The sequence below is a fragment of the Malaya genurostris genome, chromosome 3 (genome assembly GCF_030247185.1).
Source record: "Malaya genurostris strain Urasoe2022 chromosome 3, Malgen_1.1, whole genome shotgun sequence".
Lineage (NCBI taxonomy): Eukaryota > Metazoa > Arthropoda > Insecta > Diptera > Culicidae > Malaya > Malaya genurostris.
In genome coordinates, this window is record NC_080572.1 from 232,009,150 (window position 1) to 232,031,650 (window position 22,501).

The 22,501-nt window shown below is 38.2% G+C and overlaps 1 protein-coding gene across 8 annotated transcripts in view; it reads left to right on the plus strand.

The window, feature by feature from the left end:
* Positions 1–3,303: 3,303 nt before the first annotated feature.
* LOC131435995 (serine/threonine-protein kinase NLK) overlaps positions 3,304–22,501 on the plus strand; it is a 281,004-nt gene continuing 261,806 nt past the window's right edge. For 6 of the 8 annotated variants that reach the window (XR_009230565.1, XR_009230567.1, XR_009230570.1 and 3 more), the window contains exons 1-2: positions 3,304–4,154; positions 4,424–5,123. Coding sequence is in view for 2 of the 8 variants with exons in the window: in XM_058604349.1 (XP_058460332.1) it covers positions 4,918–5,123 (206 nt within the window). In the remaining 6 variants the exon portion in view is untranslated. The remainder of the gene's footprint in view (positions 4,155–4,423; positions 5,124–22,501) is intronic. The other 2 variants (XR_009230566.1, XR_009230569.1) reach the window with 2 other exon arrangements.

Here is a 22,501-nt window from a genome sequence, read left to right on the forward strand (position 1 = left end):
AAGGTCTTCGAATTCTTGTAGCAATGTATAAATCGAAAAAGTTTGAAGATGACCAACTACAAATATTATATTGAACGAAACACATACACAAATACGAAAAATTATGACGATGTAGCTGAATTTCGCTCGATAAGCCATTTCCGATTACCTGAGAGTCATGGGAAAAAACAAAAGATTGATAAATGGGTTCCAAACAAACCGAGCGAACGACAGATGGAAAAGCGAAAACCTCACCTCTATTTTATCATTTTACGAACACGTTTTTGCATCGAGTTGTACTGCCCATACTCGCATATCAGTCCCATATCGATTTTCGTCAATTTTGAGTTAGCTTGAGGAATGAAATGTATGCTCAATATACTTTCAGAAATTGCAATAAAAGTTTAGGGTTTGTTCGGTAAAATGTGAAAAAAAAATATTAACTCATGTCTGTCCCACATGCAAACTACCCGCATATCAGTCCCATTCAGTGCAAATCTCTATAATTTCATTTGTTGCAATATTGGAATAGAAAAGGTATATTACCGATATTTCATGTAATAATATCATGATTTATCATTAGGTAGCACATTAAATAAAAAAATTCGGAAATAAAATTTTGATTGTCTTTTTCTCGACATGCCGATTTTCCATATGGGACTGATATGCAAGTATGGGCAGTGGAACTGACGATGAAAAATGGATGCTTTGAAAATCTGAAACGCAAAAAGTCATAAGTAACGTCAAGGTGACGGGTATAGCGTGAAGTGTAAGTCGATGACTTTCACGCAGCCCACCGGGGTTCGATTCCCAACCCCGCACATAGGGTCAGAAAGTTTTTCTGGCCCGAAGAGGCAAATGACCCGAAGGTTAAAACCTCTATAATTGAAACAAAAAAAAGTAACGTCAATGCTATGCGGGTCGTGAAAAATAGTGTACCACCCATCCGCTACCAAATGATCAATTTGAACAACGGCCAGAATTGACTTGAAAACAAGGCAACGTCTTTCTGCAGCATGACAACGCTCCTTCACATTCAACCAAAGTGTTATAGAAAACTATTTTCACGTTTGATTGGGAACTTCTATCGCACCCGCTATATTTACCAGATCTGGCACCTTCTAATTATCACCACCTGGATGAGCAACACTTTCGGGAATGTACGAGAATGGCTGATGTCAATGAAAGGTGAAGATATCTTTTGAGACAGTATTCAGAGATGGACAAAATGTGTTGGAAGCGAGAGCCAATACTTTGAATACGAAATATTCTGCCATCGTTTTTAAATACTCTATATTTTTTGATAAAAAAAGACATTTTAAACTTGCGAACCTGATACGTCAAAGGCGAAGTACATGACAGCCCTCATATAATAGCGAATCGAATCCGAGTGACCGAGATCTTTTTATTCAAAATATCATGTGGAATTCAGTATGAATTCTGAATCCAGCGAAACAACCGCTCGCATTGTCTCCCAAACGGACTGAGTAATAAATTCTTGCTCAATTACTCTACTGCTCGTTTTTGAGTGCTCGTTGAATCCAATAATTGGATTAATTATTAACATTAGATTTTTATCGTGACGTCACAAATGAAAAAAAATCATCCTTGACAACAAAATCGAGGAACACATTTCAAACAGTCATTTTTATACTACGAACCGTATCGAATCGTTAACAAATGGTTTGAAAATCTATCTGGACGATATGGTCCGTGAACGGTGTCATCCGTTGGTCAACGAACAAACAAAAAAAATTTGTTTACAAATAGTACCGCTGAACTGTCAAAATGTGTTCATTCGATTGAGGTTAGCAGTGACGGTAAAAAAACCTGGTTGTGAATGGTGTTAAATTTTCGCTCTTTTTATTGATAATCCAGCAAAAGTTGTGTTATGTTATGTTGTAATTCAAACAGAATCGTTTTATATTTTCGTCAAAAGAATAGAAGCACAGATAACAGATATACAGGCTCGAACTATTTCTTTTTTCAAAAACCTGTGTAAATTCCAAATTTGCTATACGTTTGAAACACTGCTGCCACCTACTCGACTATTCGCCTTTCGATCGTTCAAAGCGTTCCACTACGTTCCGAAACGATAACCAAATCCTCCTACCTGTTATAGAAATATTGCAACTACAACAATTTCAACACCTGTTACACGATTTCGGAATCGGAATAGAACAAAATTGTCATTTTAACCAACAGCAAAACAAAAATTTAGTGTGAAGTGAATGCTGCACCCAAAATTGTGTCGTGTCGATCGTGATGATATCTGTAAGTGTTCGCCATGCAGATTGAGAAAATTTTACACACAGTTCATATATGAGCCTGTATATCTGCTCTCTGTGGTACGGATGAAAATCCTTTTTTTTTGTTTCGACTATAGAGGTTTTCGCTTCTTCGGGCCAGAAAAACAATTCTGACCCTATGTGCGGGTTTGGGAGTCGAACCCAGGCGGGCTGCGTGAGAAGCATCGACTTACCCATACGCTATACCCGTACCTCAAAAATTCTCACGAAATACTCGAATTTTCACCCCAATAACGTTCAACGTGCTCACACGTTGAAAGTTTCACTGGAAGTCTGGTGGTTTGCAGCTAGAGTCAAACGTCATACGAAACGGCGACAAACTTGCTTTTCCAGTTCGCTTATGCTTTGAACAGCCAATCAGAGCGATGCTTTCCAACTCTTCTCTGTTAGGGAAAACCTGTAAGTCAGCATAGAGTCAGACTTCTAACAGGTAAAACATTACATTAATCAAAATTTCAATCATATATAATTGAAATCGAAAGGCTCAATGCATTCAAATCGCTTTGTATAAATATTTCCAATCAGCAGATGAAATAATTTTACTGATTGCAACAAAATGGACTGCGCTGTAAATGTTTAAAACCTGACCGCATACTATATGCATTTTTACTTCAATATCCAATCTACACCCCTATTCAGGAAACGAAGATGTGTTCCACGTCAAAATAAAGGGAACATACAAAAGAGCATACAAGTAATCAACGACAGATAAGTGTGTATTCCATGCACTTATGACGTTTTGAATATAATGTTTAGAAAAAAACCCAAAACATCGCATTCAAATTTTGCAGTGTATGAGTTTGTCAGGTTTGAGGTTTGACACTGCTCTCTCCCGAAGACGACTCGACCGAACAAGTGTGGGTAAAGCTCGATAGAACTTTTCCCGTTTGAGTTAATTATTCCTTCTCGTTCCCTCGTGTGTGTGAGCATAGTTTTTATTGCAAGAAGTCACTGACGGTGTTGGCTTGAGTAGAAGAGTGTCGAGTTCTAGTTGAGCTTTCAGTCTCCGAGTAAAGTTGGTTGAGATTGGACGTGTTTGTGCGGCTCTGCGTTTGCTCGTTCGTTCATTGTGCGGTTGGAGCATCTTTTGCTTTAGAACAAAAAAAAACTGAACCAGCAATAATCATCACCGTCATCGTTATCATTTTGGAAAACGTGACGAATTTGAAATTACATATTTCTGCTGGATATAGTGCAGTGGTGGAAACGGAAATTAACTGATCGAGAACTACACTCTTGTGAGAAACTGCATCTGAAAAAGTGAGCATCGCCTTTGCTGACCGCAGTGTCTAGTTAGTAAAGGAGCGCAGTGGAAATAGTTTGGAACTTCCATTTTTGTTCTGTCCCTCTCTACACGCAGTCGTTTATTTTTTTTCATTTTGTTCATCCGTCCGCAGCGCAGAGTCGCAGCCCGATGTTGAGTCAAGATCGAGAAATCTAGCTGCAGGCTTTTTCGGGTGTGTATTAGTGAGTGTTCTGGCTACTTTGCATGACAGCTGCTTCAGCTGCTCTCTCCGACGAGGCGTTTTCTATGCTGCGAGTGAATCGCTCTTTTTTCCTCTTCTTTCATCGGTGTGTATGTGAAGCACTACCTGCAAGCATAGAAGTGTAAACAATCATTTTGAGAACTGTCAAAGTGGAGCTGAATACAAAGTGCAGAAAATACGCGAATTGTGACGAACATCCGTAGTATTTCATCAGTTCTGAGTTGATTGATGCAAGAGTTTTGAGATTATACGCAAGAAGTTATGATATGAATACGCGTTGCGTAGCTGGGCTGTACTGAATGAGATACCCCCCAAAAGTTGAAGCAGTAACATCAGGAAGCGAATTACCCAGTAGGATGCAGATTTTAGTTTACTTCTGGTTTGTATTTTTTCTTTATATATTTGTTTGAATAATTATGTTAAATTGTTTAATTGCTGCTGTGTTATCCTTTGAAATTAGCTTTACTATTTCCTACTATTTGCGAGATTTATATTAGTCGAGAACCGTGTTAAAATGTAACTTACATTGTATTTACATATGATGAGAGGTGCAAATATTGTTTGACCTATCGTATAGTTGTACTACTTGTTGCAAACTGAAGTTTGCAATGTTTAAATAATATGTAACATTTTTATTATTCTTTTCAGAATCCCCGAACTTATCCAACATCATCACCCTACCTACACTCACGCTCAAATATTCATACCTACCCTAAAGCTGCCACTATCAAGACGCACAAGGGCCACAAATTAAGGAGCAGGCGAAATCTAGAAATGAAAATTGTGAATGAAAATCCGCAGTGGTTAGGTTGTGTTTTGTTTTGAAACCGCTCGCGTAATCAGCCAATTATTACGAGCTAAAATCTAGTGCGTTTATTGTTTGCTTCGACGGGTGACGGACTCCGCACATTCGCCCGTGAAGGTTATGCAGTAGTAGCAAAGTGTTTCTGTCGACTAAAATAAAGTGTCCGTGTTATAGGCGGTGGAAAGTGTCCGTTGTATGCTACGTTATTTGTTCAATTGTATATATTTGAAGTTAGTTAAAGAAGTTGGCAGCAAAATTGCAAGGTTTTCTGCGTCATCATTGGTTCATGTCCAGTTAGGTTCACGGCAGGGTTAGCTTCTGTGCGCCGTGCTGTTGGATGGCGGCTGTTGGTGGTCCGACCAGGCAATCGCGCGGGGTTTCCATGAGTGTGTCGATGTCGCTGGTACAGGGTGGTGCAGCTGGTGCGGCCGGACCGCAGGGAGCTATCCTGGCGGCGGCCGCACCCTATTATCAACCACCGGCCGTTCCCCAGGATGTGCAGCCAGATCGCCCCATTGGTTACGGAGCATTCGGAGTCGTATGGTAAGTCTGTGCGAGTGTGACTTACAATCAAAAAAAACCTCCATATCAATCAATAAAACTCGGTCAAACCGGCGAAGAAACCGCCATCTCCACAACCTCTGTTACGTGGAACTCTTCCTGTTATAGGTTCCACGCGAAAACAAACTGATAAAGTAGTGTCCCAAGTGTTGATTATGACGGGGCGAGTGTCGTGAGAGTGCATCGAAGTGATTGTTTCGGTCAAGGTGTTTCGGTTCTTTATTTTCCTTTCCGCTTTGTGTGCACTGCTCTTGCGAAGTGCAACTGGTGCGCGCGGGTGGGAGGCTTGCAATCTAGACGCCACGCGGTTCATGTGTGCGCTTGAATATTTAAAATATATAGGCCAATCCTTTGTTTACACCTCAATATACCGACCGATGCTAACGACGTACGACATTGTCGGGTTGCCGAACGGCATTGGGAAACGATGATTTGTTTCTGTTATCGTTCAATTGTTCACTTTTATCGTATCATATCGTGCCATGGGTATTTTTTTCAGACGTAGATTACTAACTTTGAAACAAAACTTTTTTTTTTCAATCAAACAATCGATGTTATGATATCTTTCTCATATATATGATCATAATTAAAACCAATAAAACAATTGGGTAAAAGAACATGAATCTGCTTCATGTTTTATCGATCGATGCTTTACGAAATAGATGACATTTGATGCACAGCTTTAGAAAATGTTCTAAACTAACCAGACATCAGGGTTTACATTTGATTTCTAGCCTCCGGCTCGGTTTAGAGAAACAAAACTCTAATTTGGGTAAATTTCAATCGGGGTTAAATAAAAGCATAAAACAATAATAACAATGGATTCAATAGCCATCAATGCTATAGTGGACTTGTGATGCAATGCTCTATTAGAGAAATAATTATTTTAGAGCTTTCTTCAAATTGTTTCTACTCCGAAACTGTCCCAATTTTATATCAAAAGAATATTATTCTTGTCTCAAAATTGTTCCACGAAAATTCTAGAAATTGTACAGATTTTTTTTTCTAGAGGTCTAACTTTTTCTTAGATAAAAGTATGTCTTCGAAATTTCTTCATTCGAATTGCTTCGAAATTTTTTTTTGAATTGCTTCGAAATTTCTTCAAACTTGTCATCAAACCATCGAAAACAGGTTCAAGAATTTTTTGGAAGCTGCCTCAAATGGGTTTAGAACTATCTCAAAATTATCTCCTCGTTGTCTTGAAATTTTTCCCAATATGTCGCAAAATTTGTCTCAAAATTGTCCTAACATAGTATCAAAGGCTAAAGACGGGTAAGCATGTGATATCTACCCCCAAATAAATTTCATATTCTTATGCTATATTTGAAAGACTGGACGACTGACTGACATATTGGCGGAGCTTAGGTGGTTCTATTGATTTTCATATTATTCGAATTTTTGTTGTCGGGAAAGCTAACTTTTTTTTTCTCAAATTTTTAAAGATGTATTTCTTGCATTAAAATACTTACACAAAAATTTAAACTTATTTTTTCACATTTCCGATTTTGGTACCACTTTGGATTTTTTAGTAATAAATAATTTTTGAAGGGGTCAAAGGGCTTCGGTTATAAAATATCTTAAATGTATAAGACCACTATATTTGATTTATTTTTATAGAAAACATTACCGACGAACCATGCGTTTCTATTGAGTCTCTATTAGAAGGAAACGCATGATGCTTAATTCTAGTAATTATGCACCATGCGTTTCCTTCTAAAATAATTTTAATGCAGACGCATGGTGGAATGTTTATTTAGAAAAATTTACTAATAGTGGATTCTCCACATTTAAAAAAATATTAAACCGCAGTACTTCCAAAAATTATTTATTACTAAAAAGTCTAGAAAGGTACCAAAATCGAAGCTGTGAAAAAATAAGTTTTAAATTTTTTAAAGGAGCCCATGAGTTTTTCAAATTTTTCAGTGGAGTGGTTGTTTCAAAAATAAAAAAAATCATAGAAGTATCTTAGCTCCGTAAATATGGTAGTTAAAGGGTTGAAATTTTTGGGAAAATTGTCTCCAGTCCAAGTTCTTTCAAATATTGTATTACAATATAAACTCCCTTTAGGAGCAGATTTCACATGCCTACCCGGCAATAAACTTTGCCTAAAAATGTTTCAGTTGTCTTGAAATAGTAGAAAAGAACTTTTTCTAAAAATTTCCGTTAAATGGTTCCAAGAAGTTGTTACAAAGTGCATTGAATTTGTCTCAAAAATTTATTTAAACTGTCTCAAAATTATGTCGAAATAATTCCATCGTTGTTTAAAAATTTCCCAGAATTGTCTTCAAATGGTTTTCAAAATTGTCTCAAAAATGTTTTCATATCTTACGAATTACCTGAAAATGGTAGCTACCTGTAAACTGTTTCTTGATTATATTTTCCAAATTCTGTTATAACTGCCTATTTTTTCAGAATATTGCTCTAAAATTGTATGTTTTTAACAAAAAAATTTTTTTGAATCTAGAAAACGTTTTGAAATTGTCACAAAATCATTCCATTCTTTATCTTTAAATATTATGTAAGTTGAACAAATGAAGTGTTTAAAAATTATCTACAAGTTGTGCCGAACTTATTTATAATTGTTTTGAAAATTTTTCTGAAACGCTCTGGAAATGGTTTCGATAATCTTTCAAAGTCAGTTCACCTTCTCGTCAAAATTGTCTTGAATTATCTCGAAGATAATCTATTTTGTGTTATGTTGGTTATGTTAACATAACAGGTTTTTATCTTTGCCTTTGTCTTTACACGTTTTAACTAGTGTTGTCTTCGACTCATCAATTCATAACAGTTTATGTAGAACTGTTATGCCACCTAGCAGTTCAACAATAACCTCTACTTACAATACACTTTTTGTATTTGCACCGAAACCATGTTTCGGTATATACAGGGTTGTTACGGTCGCGCGGATTTTGCGATTTTCGTGGATTTAGCGCGGTTTCTGCTCTGATTTTGATGCGATGGCGCGGTTTTTTGAGTTGTGAGTTTTATGAAACTCCAAAAAATTAAGGATGGGCGAACGTTTCAGAAATTGGCCGAATTGGTGAATTTTCACCTTTATGAAGCAAAAATTTACGAGGAGGCGGTTCTTGCAAATGGTTTCTTCAGTGAACATACTTTCGATTTTATGCTCTCTAATCTCGAGTGGTACAAATTCCTATTTCAGCAGAACTGTTACCAGGAATTACAAATACTTTTCGATATATGTGATTGCGTTTCCCCGTTCCAATGCGGAAATCGATAGAAGATTTTTGCACTCAAAGATATCGATATCGAAGATATCGCATTCTCAAAGCAAAATTTACACGACAGGCTTACGAAGCGAAGTTGGACAAGAAAAGAAACGAAGAAGAAAAAGAAAATAAACGAAGAAGAAAAATGTTTATCTAGTGCTGGATCCGACGGGATTCCATCTGTGGTGATAACAAAATTGTTTTAATAGTTTGTTAGTTCCACTATGCAATATTTTCCATTGCTCTTTGCATTCTGGCATTTTTCCTGAAATGTGGAAGAAATCCTATGTGAACAAGGGTATAGTATCCAAGTACCGCGAAATTGCTTCTTTAAGTGCTGTATTGAAGCTGTTTGAAATTAAAGTTTGAAATTCTGTTTGAAATTGTAACTATAACCTCACCGTTTGATGTTACTTCTGAAGTTCCTCAAGGAAGTCACCTTGGATCGTTTATAATTTTATTGTATCTCCACGATCCTAATTTTTTGATCAAGTGTATGAAAATATCGTTCGCCAATAACTTTAAAATATTTCATATAATCAAATCTGCAGCTTACTCAGAGTTCCTACAGGAACAGTTGGGTAATTTAACTGATTGGTGTAACATCAACAAAATGGTTTTAAATGCCACTAAATGCACCGTCATCTCTTTTAATCGTAAAAAGTCTGTATTCAAGTTCGACTATAATATTTCACAGACTGTTCTTGAACGCGCATGTTTCATGTTAAATTTTAAGAAGCACATAGGGGTTTCTATTTCCAAGACCTCTGAGCTATTAGAATTTATTTTCCGCATTACTAAACAATTATCTGATGTACATTGCTTAAAGGTTCTGTATTGCGCTTTAGTTCACTCAACTCTCGAATATGCTGCTGTTATCTGGTCACCTTATTACCAAAACGATATCCAACGCATTGAAACGATTCAACGCAAATTTGTCCGCTCTCCGACGTCTTCCATGGAGATATCTTTTAAACTTACCGAGTTACCATGACCGCTGCAAACTGATTGGTCTCGATTTATTATTTGTCCGTCACGATGTTTGTAAGGCTAGTTTTGTGGCAGACCTTTTTCAATCGCGAATCGATTGCTCCGAGCTATTGAAATTGCTACAATTGGACATTCGACGTCGTATTCTTCGATCCTATTTTTTTCGGATTCCCGCTGTTAGAACTAATTATGAATATAACAAGCCCATTGCTAGTATGTGCCGCATATTTAACAAATGTTTCAACTCTTTCGACCTTTATTTATCACGTAATGTTGTCAAGAAAACGTTCCTCATGTAATTGTCTGATTAGATTTAGTTACTATAGAAGCACTAGATTTAAGGAAATATATCATTTAGTTTGTTATAATCTGTTGATGCAAAAGATCAGGAGGTTTTATGCCTGCTGGAGAGCAACTTTGGCAGAAATTAACTCCAACGGGCTTTTCCCTGCTCCAAATAAAAGAATAAGAAAATAAAAGATGAGGAGCAAAAGAAAGATATTCAGAGTGAAATCTGACAAAACAAGAGAAGGCGCTGTCTCAGAAAGCAAAAGCTAATCAGAAGACGATAAATAATTGAAACTGAAATTAAAAAAAGTAAATAACCTACCTACTTAAACTTATGCAGATTTTTGAATTATATTTAAGAGGATTTTTAAGTTCTGCAGAAGTATCACTTGCATAAAAATAGTGGTGTAATGCTTCACTCGAATATTGCACGTTTAAATTTATAACTTTGCGCGGATTTCACGCGTTTTAGTTTTCGATTTCGCGAGTTTTTATTTTAAAAATTTTCGTAACAACCCTGTATATACTGGTCGATTCAAATAGTGATTATTTATGGATTAACCTATTTTTGTGCTAGGGCCCATAATCAGTTTTGTTAGCTTTACGTTGAATTGCTAGGTGGCATAACAATTCAACATAAACTGTTATGCATTGACGAGTCGAAGACGAAACGTGAAGCTAATATTAAACCTAAACCTACTGTTATTATCTAACTAAATTTGTTTATAAAATTTTATTTTGAACAAACTTATGATTCAACATAAAACTCTGTTAAACATTGAAAGATTTGATAAAAATACCTCATAATTGTACTGAATTGATTGTCTACAAATGGTCTAATCTCGAAATTACCCTAAAATGTATCAAAATTTGACAATTTTTAGGAAATTGTCTTGGTGTTGTTCCATAGTTTTCAAAATATTATTTCAACACTGTCCTAAAAATGACATAAACTCGACTCAAAACTGTCTCGAAAATAACGAAAATTCGGTTCATAATTGACTGTTAGTTGAGTCAAATTTATTTAAAATTGTCTCAGAATTATCTTAACCTACTTATGATGTTTAACTTAAGTTCTAAGTTGCCTTGAAATATCTCAACGTTTTCCCAAAACAGTCCTAAAATTGTTTGAAAACCTAATAGTCTTGATACCCCTAAAAGGTTTCAAAACAATCTCAAAATGACTTCAAAATGGCTCAAAATCAATTCCGAATTGTTTGTAATTTGGGAGGTTAGAGGTATTATAATTCTCAAATTATCTTAACCTGCTTGTAATTCATTTTATTTTTTTACACCTTTAAATCTCTCCGCTGAATACGCGCTTTAATACAATTCAACAATACCTGTGGTATTAGGTGTACAACTTTGCTTCCGCCGTTTTCCGTTTTCCGTTTTTTTTAGGTGGCTGTACCGGCTGAGGCTGGTTAAAATCCTTAGATGATAATGCCTTTAAAATGAGTGTGTACAGTGCCTAACGAATTGTCATCGCCGTTTCAGTGACAGTTGTTCTTGTTTTCGTATTATTCACGCTCGAAAAAGTCTGTTTATGTGCCCAATTCTCGCCATTTGCGGGAAGTTTTACTTTTCTGTTACAATTTGAAAAAAATGCAACTGAAGCGCATCGAATGCTCTCAGAAACTTACGGTGATGCTGCTCTGAGTAAAAGAACGTGTCGGGAGGGGTTTCAACGTTTTAAAAATGGTGATTTCGATGACGAAGACAAACATGATGGTGGAAGAGAAAAAACCTTCAAAGAACTAGACAACTAGAAGCATTGCTTGATGAAGATTCGCGCCAAACCCAAGATGAGCTTGCCGAATCGTTGGGAGTGAGTCAGCAAGCCATTTCAAAACGTCTCAAGGCCCTGGGCATGATTCAGAAAGAAGGAAACTGAGTGCCGTACGAGTTGAAACCGAGGGATATCGAGCGCCGTCTATTTGTATGTGAGCAACTGCTTCGAAGATAAAATCGTAAGGGGTTTTTACATCAAATCGTAACTGGTGATGAAAAGTTGGTTCGATACGATAATCCTAAACGCAGAAAATCGTGGGGAAAGCTACTTCATCGAAGGCAAAACCGAATATTCATGGCGCCAAGGTTATGATTTATATTTGGTGGGATCAACTCGCTGTGATTTACTACGAGCTCTTGAAACCGGGTGAAACCATCAGAGGAGATCGCTACCGAACGCAACTGATGCGCCTTAGTCACGCGCTAAAAGAAACGCGGCCACAGTATCAAGAGCGACATGGCAAAGTCATCCTCCAACACGACAATGCTCGACCTCACGTCGCAAAAGTGGTCAAAAAGTACCTGGAAACGCTAAAATGGGAAGTCTTGCCCCACCCGCCGTATTCCTCAGATGTCGCCCCTTCTGACTTCCACCTATTCCGTTCGAAGGCACACGGCCTGGCAGATCAACATTTTCAATCCTTCGAAGAGTTAGAAAAATGGATTGCTTCATGGATAGCGTCAAAAAAGGACTCCTTTTTTCGAGCCGGGATCCGAAAATTTCCGGAAAGATGGGAAAAAGTTGTCGCTAGCGACGGACAATACTTTGAAAAATACTTCTGTATGCACTTTTCCGCAATAAAGCTTTAAATTTTGGAAAAAAATGGCGCAAGCAAAGTTGTACACCTAATACTATAAGACCTATTTAAATCCAATTTTGGAAAACTGTTTTGATCTTCCTAGTGGTGTAATAAATCCTTTCTCATATTACTCATAACCATCCCTAGAGGAATCCTCCAAAAATTTCCAAGTTTGAATAAAAACTACGAAATAAATGTATTTGGGAATAAACTAACAACTTTTTCATTTTGTCAAAATATATGAGTCAAATCTAGAAAAAAAATTTCCTTTTCTTCATTGTCGCTCTAAATGACGGTTGGAAATTTTCAACATACTTCACCCTATAGTTCCAGAACCGGAAGTCGGGTCCGGAATAAAATTCAATACCGTAATACGGCGTCTCACTTTAAACGGCTGTTTGATACCAACCTCGGTAGTTACGAAGTACATGTTATCCTATAAATGCGGAGCTGGAATGCGGATCCAGATGAACATAAAGGAACTAACATGAATACCATTTTGAACGGATGTTTGGTTATAGTTTCAGTTTTCTTGCCAGATCATAATTTTATTCAAATGTCGTTCGAACACTGACGTCACACACAATCGGACCCGACTTCTCCTTGGATGAGCGATTGCATTGGTGTCTTTGGAAAAAAATAGACGGTTTCTAATTGATAGTTCCGTAACTAAATTTACAGAACTGCTCAGTAATAAAATTCTGAGTCCAGATCAACGTCCGACAAGAATTCAACAATCTGCTAGCTTACTACCACGAACAATGAAACCCGATGCAATTGCGAAGTGCGACTTACAAATTGGCAGTCGCGCGTGAAGCGAGCAGGCGCCCTTCTAGTTCATAATTAATTCAATCATTAATCATTTACTATGGAAGCCTGCGTATCGGGCCGGCAGGAATAGCTGTCCAGACAACGCTAACACACAGACGCCGCATGGCATGGAATGAACCGTCCGGAATAAAATACACACTGATGAAAAGCGGGCGGGTGGTAGTAGTAAAAGTTTTACACTCCCACTCACTGACTGGCTGCCTGTTATGGGGCAGACAGTTTTTGAGTTCGTTCGCAACGCAGAAACTTATCGCCCTGCTGTTGCAGCAGCCATAATCTAATCGAACCCGAAACTTCATTCGCATCAGTGACAGTCTAGAGACGAAAGGAAAATGAGGCATTCGCATTGCATCCGTCATGAGTCTGGAATGCCAACGTGAATCGTACACATCACATACGGGCAGGGTTTAACCGAACGTCCGTGCGTCCCATTGCTTGAACCGACCAGGCTTAGATTTGAGTGTTAATTCTTCAACCCTGGCGGCACAAGACACACCATCAGATTGATTCCCCTTTTGCTGAAATTGTGCAGCAAACGTTTTTCGTCTGAATGTGATGCGTTCCGAGCGTTGTTCTTTGTTCGGGACCGGTTTTTCAATTCTGATCGTCCGTATAGTAGCGAACGGGTACGGCAAGCTTGCTAGCGACGACGACGACGACAAAGAACTGATGCTCCGACAGCAGAACAAAACCAGCACAAATGCCAATAAAGAACTCTTTCTTTCTATTCGGTGTGCGTTATCCTCAGGAAGGAAGAATGCTGATTCAACTATTTTGATCGGTGGTGCAGGGAGAATGCTTTTGACCCATACCGCGAACTACGCTACGGTTAGGCGGCGTGAGCAATCGACACTGAATCGAACTCGTCCCTTGTTTCCGGGAACGGCAGTGCCAGTGTGCAACCGGAGGTTGAACAGAATCCAGTGTCGAAATTTGTCTTTGATTCCATTTCCGGTGGTCGATAGATTTCTACTCTCGTGATGAATGATGCTGCAGGAAAATGGGTGTTCACCGGAAGATGTAACAAATTGACGGAGGTTGGCGGTTTTTGTTTTTGTAACAAAATAATTTTAGGAGGAAAATTTTTGTCACTGCCATATACCATTCGAATAAGTTTGTCGCATGTAGAAGATAGTGGGGCATTCTCGATCATGGGACAAGTCCGATCACTAGCGATCTTTCAAAATGATATTTTTAAATTGAGTCCCCGCCAAAAGTTTACACCTCCAGTAACCTTAGTTGAATAATGCTAAAGATGGAGCTCGTGTGTGTCATGCTGGATATAATCGAAATATAACCACAATGGTAGACGAAGTAGCCAAAAACATCCTTCAATAAATTTTGAGAAATAATTTACCAAATCGCACGAGTTTTGTTGATTATTATGAATTTTGCTGTCTTGTAAGTATAAATATCGCCTAATATTCTAGCACGAATAATTGTTTTATCAACTTCTAAGAGCAATTGTGAATTGTTTATCATTAAAGTTTAAAAAAACTGTTGCAGATTTTTTTTGCTCAATATTAGGAGTACAAATTAGTTCGGGTCATTTTCAAAACATGTCTCTGACTGTTATTAATATTGAACTCGATAGTTTCATGAGGCTAGACATCTTACATTGATATTCAGTTCGTATGGTTTCGTGTTTGTTTATTATAAAACGAAACGTAAAAATAATAAAAACGGTTATGTGCCCTAGGACAAAATTTGGCTAACCCCCAAACGACCAAACCTGCATCGGCCAGAAATAGTCGAAAACACGTTTTCGTTCGGCACGTCAGAAAAGACATTGCACTCCGTTGCAAAACAAAAAGTGTTCTTTAAATAGCAGAAACTTTACGTCTGCTTAGCGGTTCAAACTGAACTGCCAGATTTAGCACTAAGCAGTTCAATTTGAACTGCTCTGCACTGATGAGTCAAAGACGAAACGTAAAAAAAACTTGTTTTTCACTGTGTTGATAATGATCAATTTCTTGTTAACTAAGCAGCATTTGCGGGAAGTTTTAATTGTCTGTTTTAATTGAAAGGAAAGTGCAGTTGAAGCGCATCAAATCCTTGTGGATGTCTATGTTGGTAATGTTCCAGTCAATAAATCGTGTAGGAACGGTTTCGACGTTTCGAGAATGGAGATTTCAGCGTTGAAGATAGGTCTCGCTCTGGACAACCAAAAAAATTCGAAGCCAAACAGTTGGAGACATTATTCGATGAAGATTCTAGTCAAACGCAAGAGGAGCTTGCAGAATCATTGGAAGTCAACAAACAATTTCTATGCGATTAAAGTCCTTGGGAATAATTCAAAAGCAAGGCAGTGAGGTATTTATGAACTGAAACCGAGATACATTAAAAGGTGACTTTTCACTTGGGAACAGCTGATTAAAAGGCAACAAAGAAAGAGTTTCTTACATAGAATTGTTACTGGGAATGAAATATGATATGATGATAGTAGAAGCGGAGTTGTCAGCTTATTTTTTCAAAAATCTGTCAAAACTCAAAAATTTATCTGGATTTTTCTGGGTCTACTATATACAAGGAAATTTTTGTCGGGCTTCATTTTCAGTGAGCAAAAAAAACCTACCGTATAGAGGCCAAAACCGTTAAGAACTATCGGAATCTGACAAAATCTAGGAAAAAAACGGAAATCTGGGAAAATTTGGACAGTCTGGCAAAAGATCTGGTTAGTTTGAGTGTCTGGCGAAGCGAGAAAAATCTGACATTTCCCAGACAAATTTGGCAACCTGTCAATGCTGAGTAGAAGAAATACTACGCTATGCCAGGTCAATTGTTGTCATAGACCTGAACATCAACACCAAAGCCGAATATTCATGCCATCTGATGAGTCCGAAAAAGGGTTGTGTAATATGAGCTGCTACAACCAGGCGATGCTATAACGGGCAATCGGCATAGGCTGCAATTGATGTGTTTGAACCGTGCATTACGAGAAGAATGACCGGAATACAAGCAAAAAATTGATAAAGTTATTCTCCTGCATGACAATGCTCGGCCTCATGTAGCGAAAGTCGCGAAAAAATTTTTTGGAATCGCTCTAGTGGGACATTTTGCCGCACCCGCCATGTTCTCCTGACATTGCTCCTTCTGTTTACTGGTTGTTCCTAAGGATGCAGCGCGATCTGGTAGGCCATCAGTCATTGAAAATTTGCTTCAAACTTTGATCACCTCAAAAGACGCGACATTTTTTCGAGATGTAATTCGAAAATTGTCTGAGATGTGGGAAAAAATCAATTTGAGAACATGTTGATAAATTTTCATACATTGATATGAATGTATAAATTCTTTAAAATTATATTGGTTGTACGGTAGTTTGTTGGAAATTATCAGACTTAAATATCTGAAGAAGAGTTTTTTCATAATATAGAGGAGACCGGGCTTAATTGGACACTTAGGAAACTTAATAAAAAAATTCATTGAAGCTAGGTTTTTTCTACCATTATGTAGTTTCAACCTTCATCTACAATGCCCAATTTGTGATTCCAATCCGAAAACAATCCAATATTTCTCGAACCACTAGGGCTAAACCAGACTATGGGGCAAAACCACGCTATAAAGCTTCACACAAAAATGAAGAACGAAAACAATGGAGTTCCAAATCTCGAGATACATGAATGAGCGGGAAGAAAATGAAACCATGTTCGAATGGGTTCGTTTTTGGATTCAATCTTTCGTGAGACTGACATCTTAACCTCCAGCTAACTGTCGTCTGTCGGTAAAATGAAAGCGCGTTCACAAAGTCAGTCAATGGATCGAAACAATTGCTGGTTTATAAGATATTTAAGCTGTCTGATTTACCCCCCTGTCCGGTCTAGCATGAGTCTCCCCTAATCATTTCTTGAGTTTCGTTGGGAGGGGGGGGGGGGGTGTAGATTGAACCCCTAGACCCCAGCCTCCCCCCCCCCCCCCCCTTTGTACGCGCCTTAAATCTGATATGAGTTCGTTGATTCTAAGATGGTGGAAATCCGTTGACCTATATTCGACAAAGAGGCGTGACATTGTTTTCATTTTATAACACACATCATCCTGTAATTCCGGTACTGGAAGTCGGATCCGGATGAAATTCAGGAACCTTGTATGGGACTATAATTGTTAAAGTTTGTAAAAAAACGCAAGCGAAACCAAACGAAAACCTGTGCTCCTGTTACTGCTGTATAAGAAATTCAAAGTTAAGTGGCATTGCGATTGGATATTTATTTTTGTTATTATTATCAATGTAATCGCTGCCGATGAATTCGGTTGGAAAACATTGTAAGTTTTCGTTTTCACGAACACGCTATGCGATATCGAACAAAGCAAGTGCTCCGTTTGCAAGGCGATGGTGTTTTGTTCTTCCGCACCAGCACGTACCGGTTTGGCATTGTCATTTTGTATGACGGTTCGAAAGTGTTGACACTCATCGCCCTATAATTTCGGAATGGAAAGTCGGATCTGGATGAAATTGCACACTATTTTTTGAGACGATGAGAACTTTAATTTGAATCATGATTTGTAAAAATCCGTTTAACCGTTGCTGAGTAATCGAAGTGAGTTCCGTTTTGTGGAAGTTTTCTTCATTAATATCAGTTCTTTCGGAACCGGAAACCGGGGACAAGTAATCCCAAAGTAGGATTCACCAACTACAAGATTTGCCAACAAGATGAATTTATCAGCAAGTTTTATGAAATTTGACACTTCATTTCACCACCACTTGTAAAAAATACTCGTGAAATTGAAAATTTTTCAATTGTCGCTCTGTAATACAGGAACCGGAAGTCGAATCTGGATCAACTTTTCACGGAATTTTTAAAGAATTTGAATTCGCATCTTATTTTGTAAAAATCGGTTAAGAAATTCCCGAGAAAACTGAATATGCAATTTCGATCGAGTGATGTTTTGCAAGGAAAACGTGTGGATTTTATATCCGGTAGGATATTATTTTTTATTTTTAAAATTCTGTAGTAAATAGTACACTATCATTTAATATAAACAGCTCACTTAGTTTGCCCGGAATACCCAAAGCTAGGAGTTATCTCTCAGTTAAGTCCGAGCGAACGGTAGCGAGGTCAGACAGCAGCTCAATAAAACCGATGAGACGTAGCCGCATTAGACCTTTCGAAATTGCAGTAATTTAGAACAATTTTTATTAAGCAGCATGTTCATCTGTTATGCCAAATGACCATTATGACGAATAACCATAAACGACTTTTAGGCCAAACGTGGTAGCCCCATTGCATAACCTTTATGTATAAGAGAGGCAAAAACGTTAAAAAAATTCTAAAATGAGTTCAAAACTACTTCAATTTATGAGTCATGTTATTTGCTGACTTCGGTCATACCGATCCCCATATTCCGGTTCCGGTACCGAAGGCAGTAATTACATAATCCAAAATGATGATCACTCTCTTTTCGCAGAGATGCCTGGACAGATTTTCACCAGCTTAGGTTCCAATGGGAGGGCCTGTGGTACCATATAATTTTGTTGAAATCTATACGGATCCGACTTCTGGTTCCGGTTTTAAGTGCCGAAAACTTCGATCCATTGTTCAGAGGGAAAATACAAAAGACGTAAATCATGTTTCTATATTGGGCTCAAAACTCAGTCCAATGCGTAGGTTATGCTAGTTGACCGCCAAACGATCACCTATATGGAACATGCCTCGAAAACTTGGATACGGCGTAATCGATTTGTAGGGGAAGGTGTTCGGTTGCCGGCACCTCACCGTAACTTTTGACAGAAAGCAGATAGCGTCATTTCGACAAATATCATGTGTGTGTAATAGCAGCACATTCTTTTTGTACCGAGTACCGACGCAAACAGACGCTTGTATTTTTTGCTGCACTCAAAACAAATTTTAATTGCGTGAAAATCAACACAAAAGTTTTTTCTGACTTTTTTATAGCATCATAAATTGAAGAGCATCCATCGGAAAGGTGAGTTTTGTCATTTCCAAAATGTCTACCGATTTCGGTTGCCGGCACCCCATTTTATTGGACAAATTGTGAAAAATTGTCAGTGATATGCAGGTTGCTGTCGAGACAAAGTAGGCCAAAGTTTTGCCAAACATCTAGCTGCTCATACAGCAGATGCTCCAGCTAAGAAAAAAACGTGGAAGACAGGCCAAATCAACACCAAAGGTACCACCATTTAAATCCAAGTTTTCCTTTGAATAGTTGCATTCTTTACTTATATTTCTCTGACATTTCTTAGGGTGCCGGTAATCGAACACCTTTTTTGAAATGGCCAAAATTTATCACTTTACTAAATTGATAATAAAGTTTTTTTCAATCAAAGGAATCATCTTAGTTCTTTAATCAGTTGTTAGCTAGGGACTTTAGCTTTCGATTGATGTATAGCTGTCCGCATAATGTGCACTAAGTCAGAAGTTATGAGTTTAAAATAAAAGGGTGCCGGTAACCGAACACTCTCCCTTACAAACCTAGACTTAAATTAAAAGTCTTATTTCATATTTTTTTCGGATTCGTTTTCGGTTCCAGAATTACACGATGCTGAGTGTTTCAAATTCCAAACCGTCGCTTAAAGCGCGTTGCATAAATCGTAAAAAAAACTTCTAAATTTGACAAGAAACTAATACTAGTTCTAGGTCAGGTTAGTGATATGAAAAAGGCATTATCACACTTCCAGGTCAGGGGTCATTCGAACTACATTCGACTTTTTGAGTGTAAATGGTTGAAGTTAACAAAAAAGTTAACAAAAAAATATTTGTGCCTTAATAAAATATTGATATTCAGTAAACCTTATTGTTTGACTGTTTCGAGTCAAAAGGTTCCCGACCCCTGAACTAGGTGGAATAAAACAGGTGTTTAGCGTGATATGATACAATGAATTCAACTTCAAACTGTTACTTTAGAGCCTGAAATCTTCATTCATACGAGCTTGTTATTTTCCAATGCTGTTGTGTATATAAACGTAAGTCAATCTTTATAAAAACTCAAAGTCAGGTATGTTCCTACGCAAAATGGTAGTAAAGTATGACCATGGCATAATTCGAACTAAAAATTAAGTGACACGTTTTGACTTCATCAGTATCACTCGACAATTGCTGTCATCATTCCAGCAGCGGAAGACATATCAGCGAACCCTGTCGAACTGCGTAAATCTTGGCTACGATTGATTACACACCTGCACAGGTTTGTCCGAACGCTGCCAAGCCAGGTCGCGAGGTACCACTGTACCACTCACTTCGACCACTTCTCATGTTAAGTATAGAGTAACATTGACCGGTGCCGCATTGGTTTTCTAAAAATATACACCCTAATACGGGCCCCCGACCGAGTGCGGTTGGCAGCAGCAGAAGGGTCCATATGTTTACCACCTATACGAAATACGGCCCGATCCACCGGCGTCGCCAGCGTTGCGGTGCTCGCGAACCAAAAGAAAATCTAGAGAAACAGCAACACTCTCGAAAGTGGCAGCTCTCGTATGTCAGCGGATGAAGAAAAAAAATGGTAACGCGATAAATATTTGTACAAACAAAATGTGTATTTACGGTACTTACTGGTGTCTGCCATCAGCAATAGCGGCGGATTGCGGCATTGAAATTGAGCTTCCTTGTTGAGAAACAGTTGTGTTTGAAGGAGTATGAGAATGACGATGACCGTAGTAAAGGTGTTTTATTGATGCTAGTCCGGCTGGTTGTTAGCCACAAAACCATGATTCGGTTTTTGTTCAATCCTAGAATTGACCGCAAAAGGAACTAGATCGCCTGGAGCAGAATTGATTTCCCAGTATTAATCTAAGACACTGTTCTATCGTATTTGACATGCGGCAATGTATGTATGTAAGCCATATACGTGTGTCCGTTTGCGTGTTTTTCGAGACGTCGGCTCAAGTGAATTCCAATTAAATGGATCAACATGAATAATATTGTTTTTGATTGTTATGAAAGTTTGTATGTTATGTATCGGCTTTTCAGGCTTGTGAAACCAAGAGCTCGAAAGGTTTCAAACCTCGACAGGCTGGCGGCACCACTTACCCATATCCGATTTAGCTCGAATTTTGCATAGATAGAATTTTTGAGCACTACCGCTTAACGAAATTAAAGATATATGTACCTTATGATAAAAAAAGAACCGGAATTTTCATTTTAAAATTCCCGCGCTTGTCCAATCGGTAAACTTTTATTCTCTCAACGTTGGCAACACTTTTATACACATTCTGTCAAATTTTGACGCATATCGTACGATTAGTTTTTGTTTGGCGTCTATACAAAGAAGTTGAAAAATTTTCGTGTGACGATTTTTATAATGGATGAAAATTTAGAACAACGTGCGTGCTTCAAATTTTGTGTTGCAAATGGATTTAAGTGTTCCGAAACGTTGAAAATGTTAGAAAAGGTCTTTGGTGAATCGTGTCTAGGAAAACACAGGCATACGAGTGGTATAAACGCTTCAAAGGTGGTCGTACAAGCTTGGATCATGATGAGATCCCTGGCCGCCCAACAACATCTGTTACTGAAGAAAACATTGAATCGGCAAAGCAAATCGTGTTGCAAAATCGCTCTGTACCGATTAGAGAGATTGCTGTGTTGTTGGGCATCTCTTATGGATCAGCCGAACACATTTTAACTGATGTTTTGGGTTTGAAACGCGTCGCTTCTCGGCTGGTGCCGAAAAAACTGAATTTCATTCAAAAACAGCGTCGTGTTCATGTGACCAAAGAGATGATTTCCAACGCAGATAGTGACCAATATCATCAACCAAGCACCGTACTCTCCAGATATGACCCCGTGTGACTTTTTCTTCATCCCCAGACTCAAATTGCTATTGCGGGGAACACGTTTAGAGACCATAGAGACCATAAAAGTGAATTCGCTGCGTGAACTAAAGGCCATACCTTCGGCGGCCTATAAAACTTGTATGGAAAATTGGATCAAGCGTTGGTATGCATGTATTGCCGCAGGAGGAGAGTACTTTGAAGAAATTTATTAAAAATTGAAATTTTGTGTTTTTTAATAAAATTCCGGTTCTTTTTTGATCATAAGGTATGTGTGAAGTCATCATCAGCTCAAGGCATTACCAGTGGATGCAGATATACTTACAATAGATCCGAATTTGATTATCAGATAGCTTTCATATTACTGCTGTAGAACAATTGGTCATTAGGTGGTTTCCACTGGCGTACCTTGAGAGGGAGGGGGGTGGAAGGGGGCACTCGCTCCGGGCGCAACTGTTTAGGGGGGCGGCAAATCAATCCTTGGGACCATTTTTTTTGCTCGACTAAACCATCTTTTCGGAGATGGTCACAAAAACCAACAATAGGGGCGGCAAAATCTCTTATTTTCCTATTTTGTCCCGGGCGTCAAATTTCCACGGTACGCCACTGGTGGTTTCAAGCATTCTTATGTCTGGAATTGGTCACCGATTTGGATTAAATTGATGCAGTCGGGTTGATCCACATATCACATTCGTCCTGAGCTGGTGA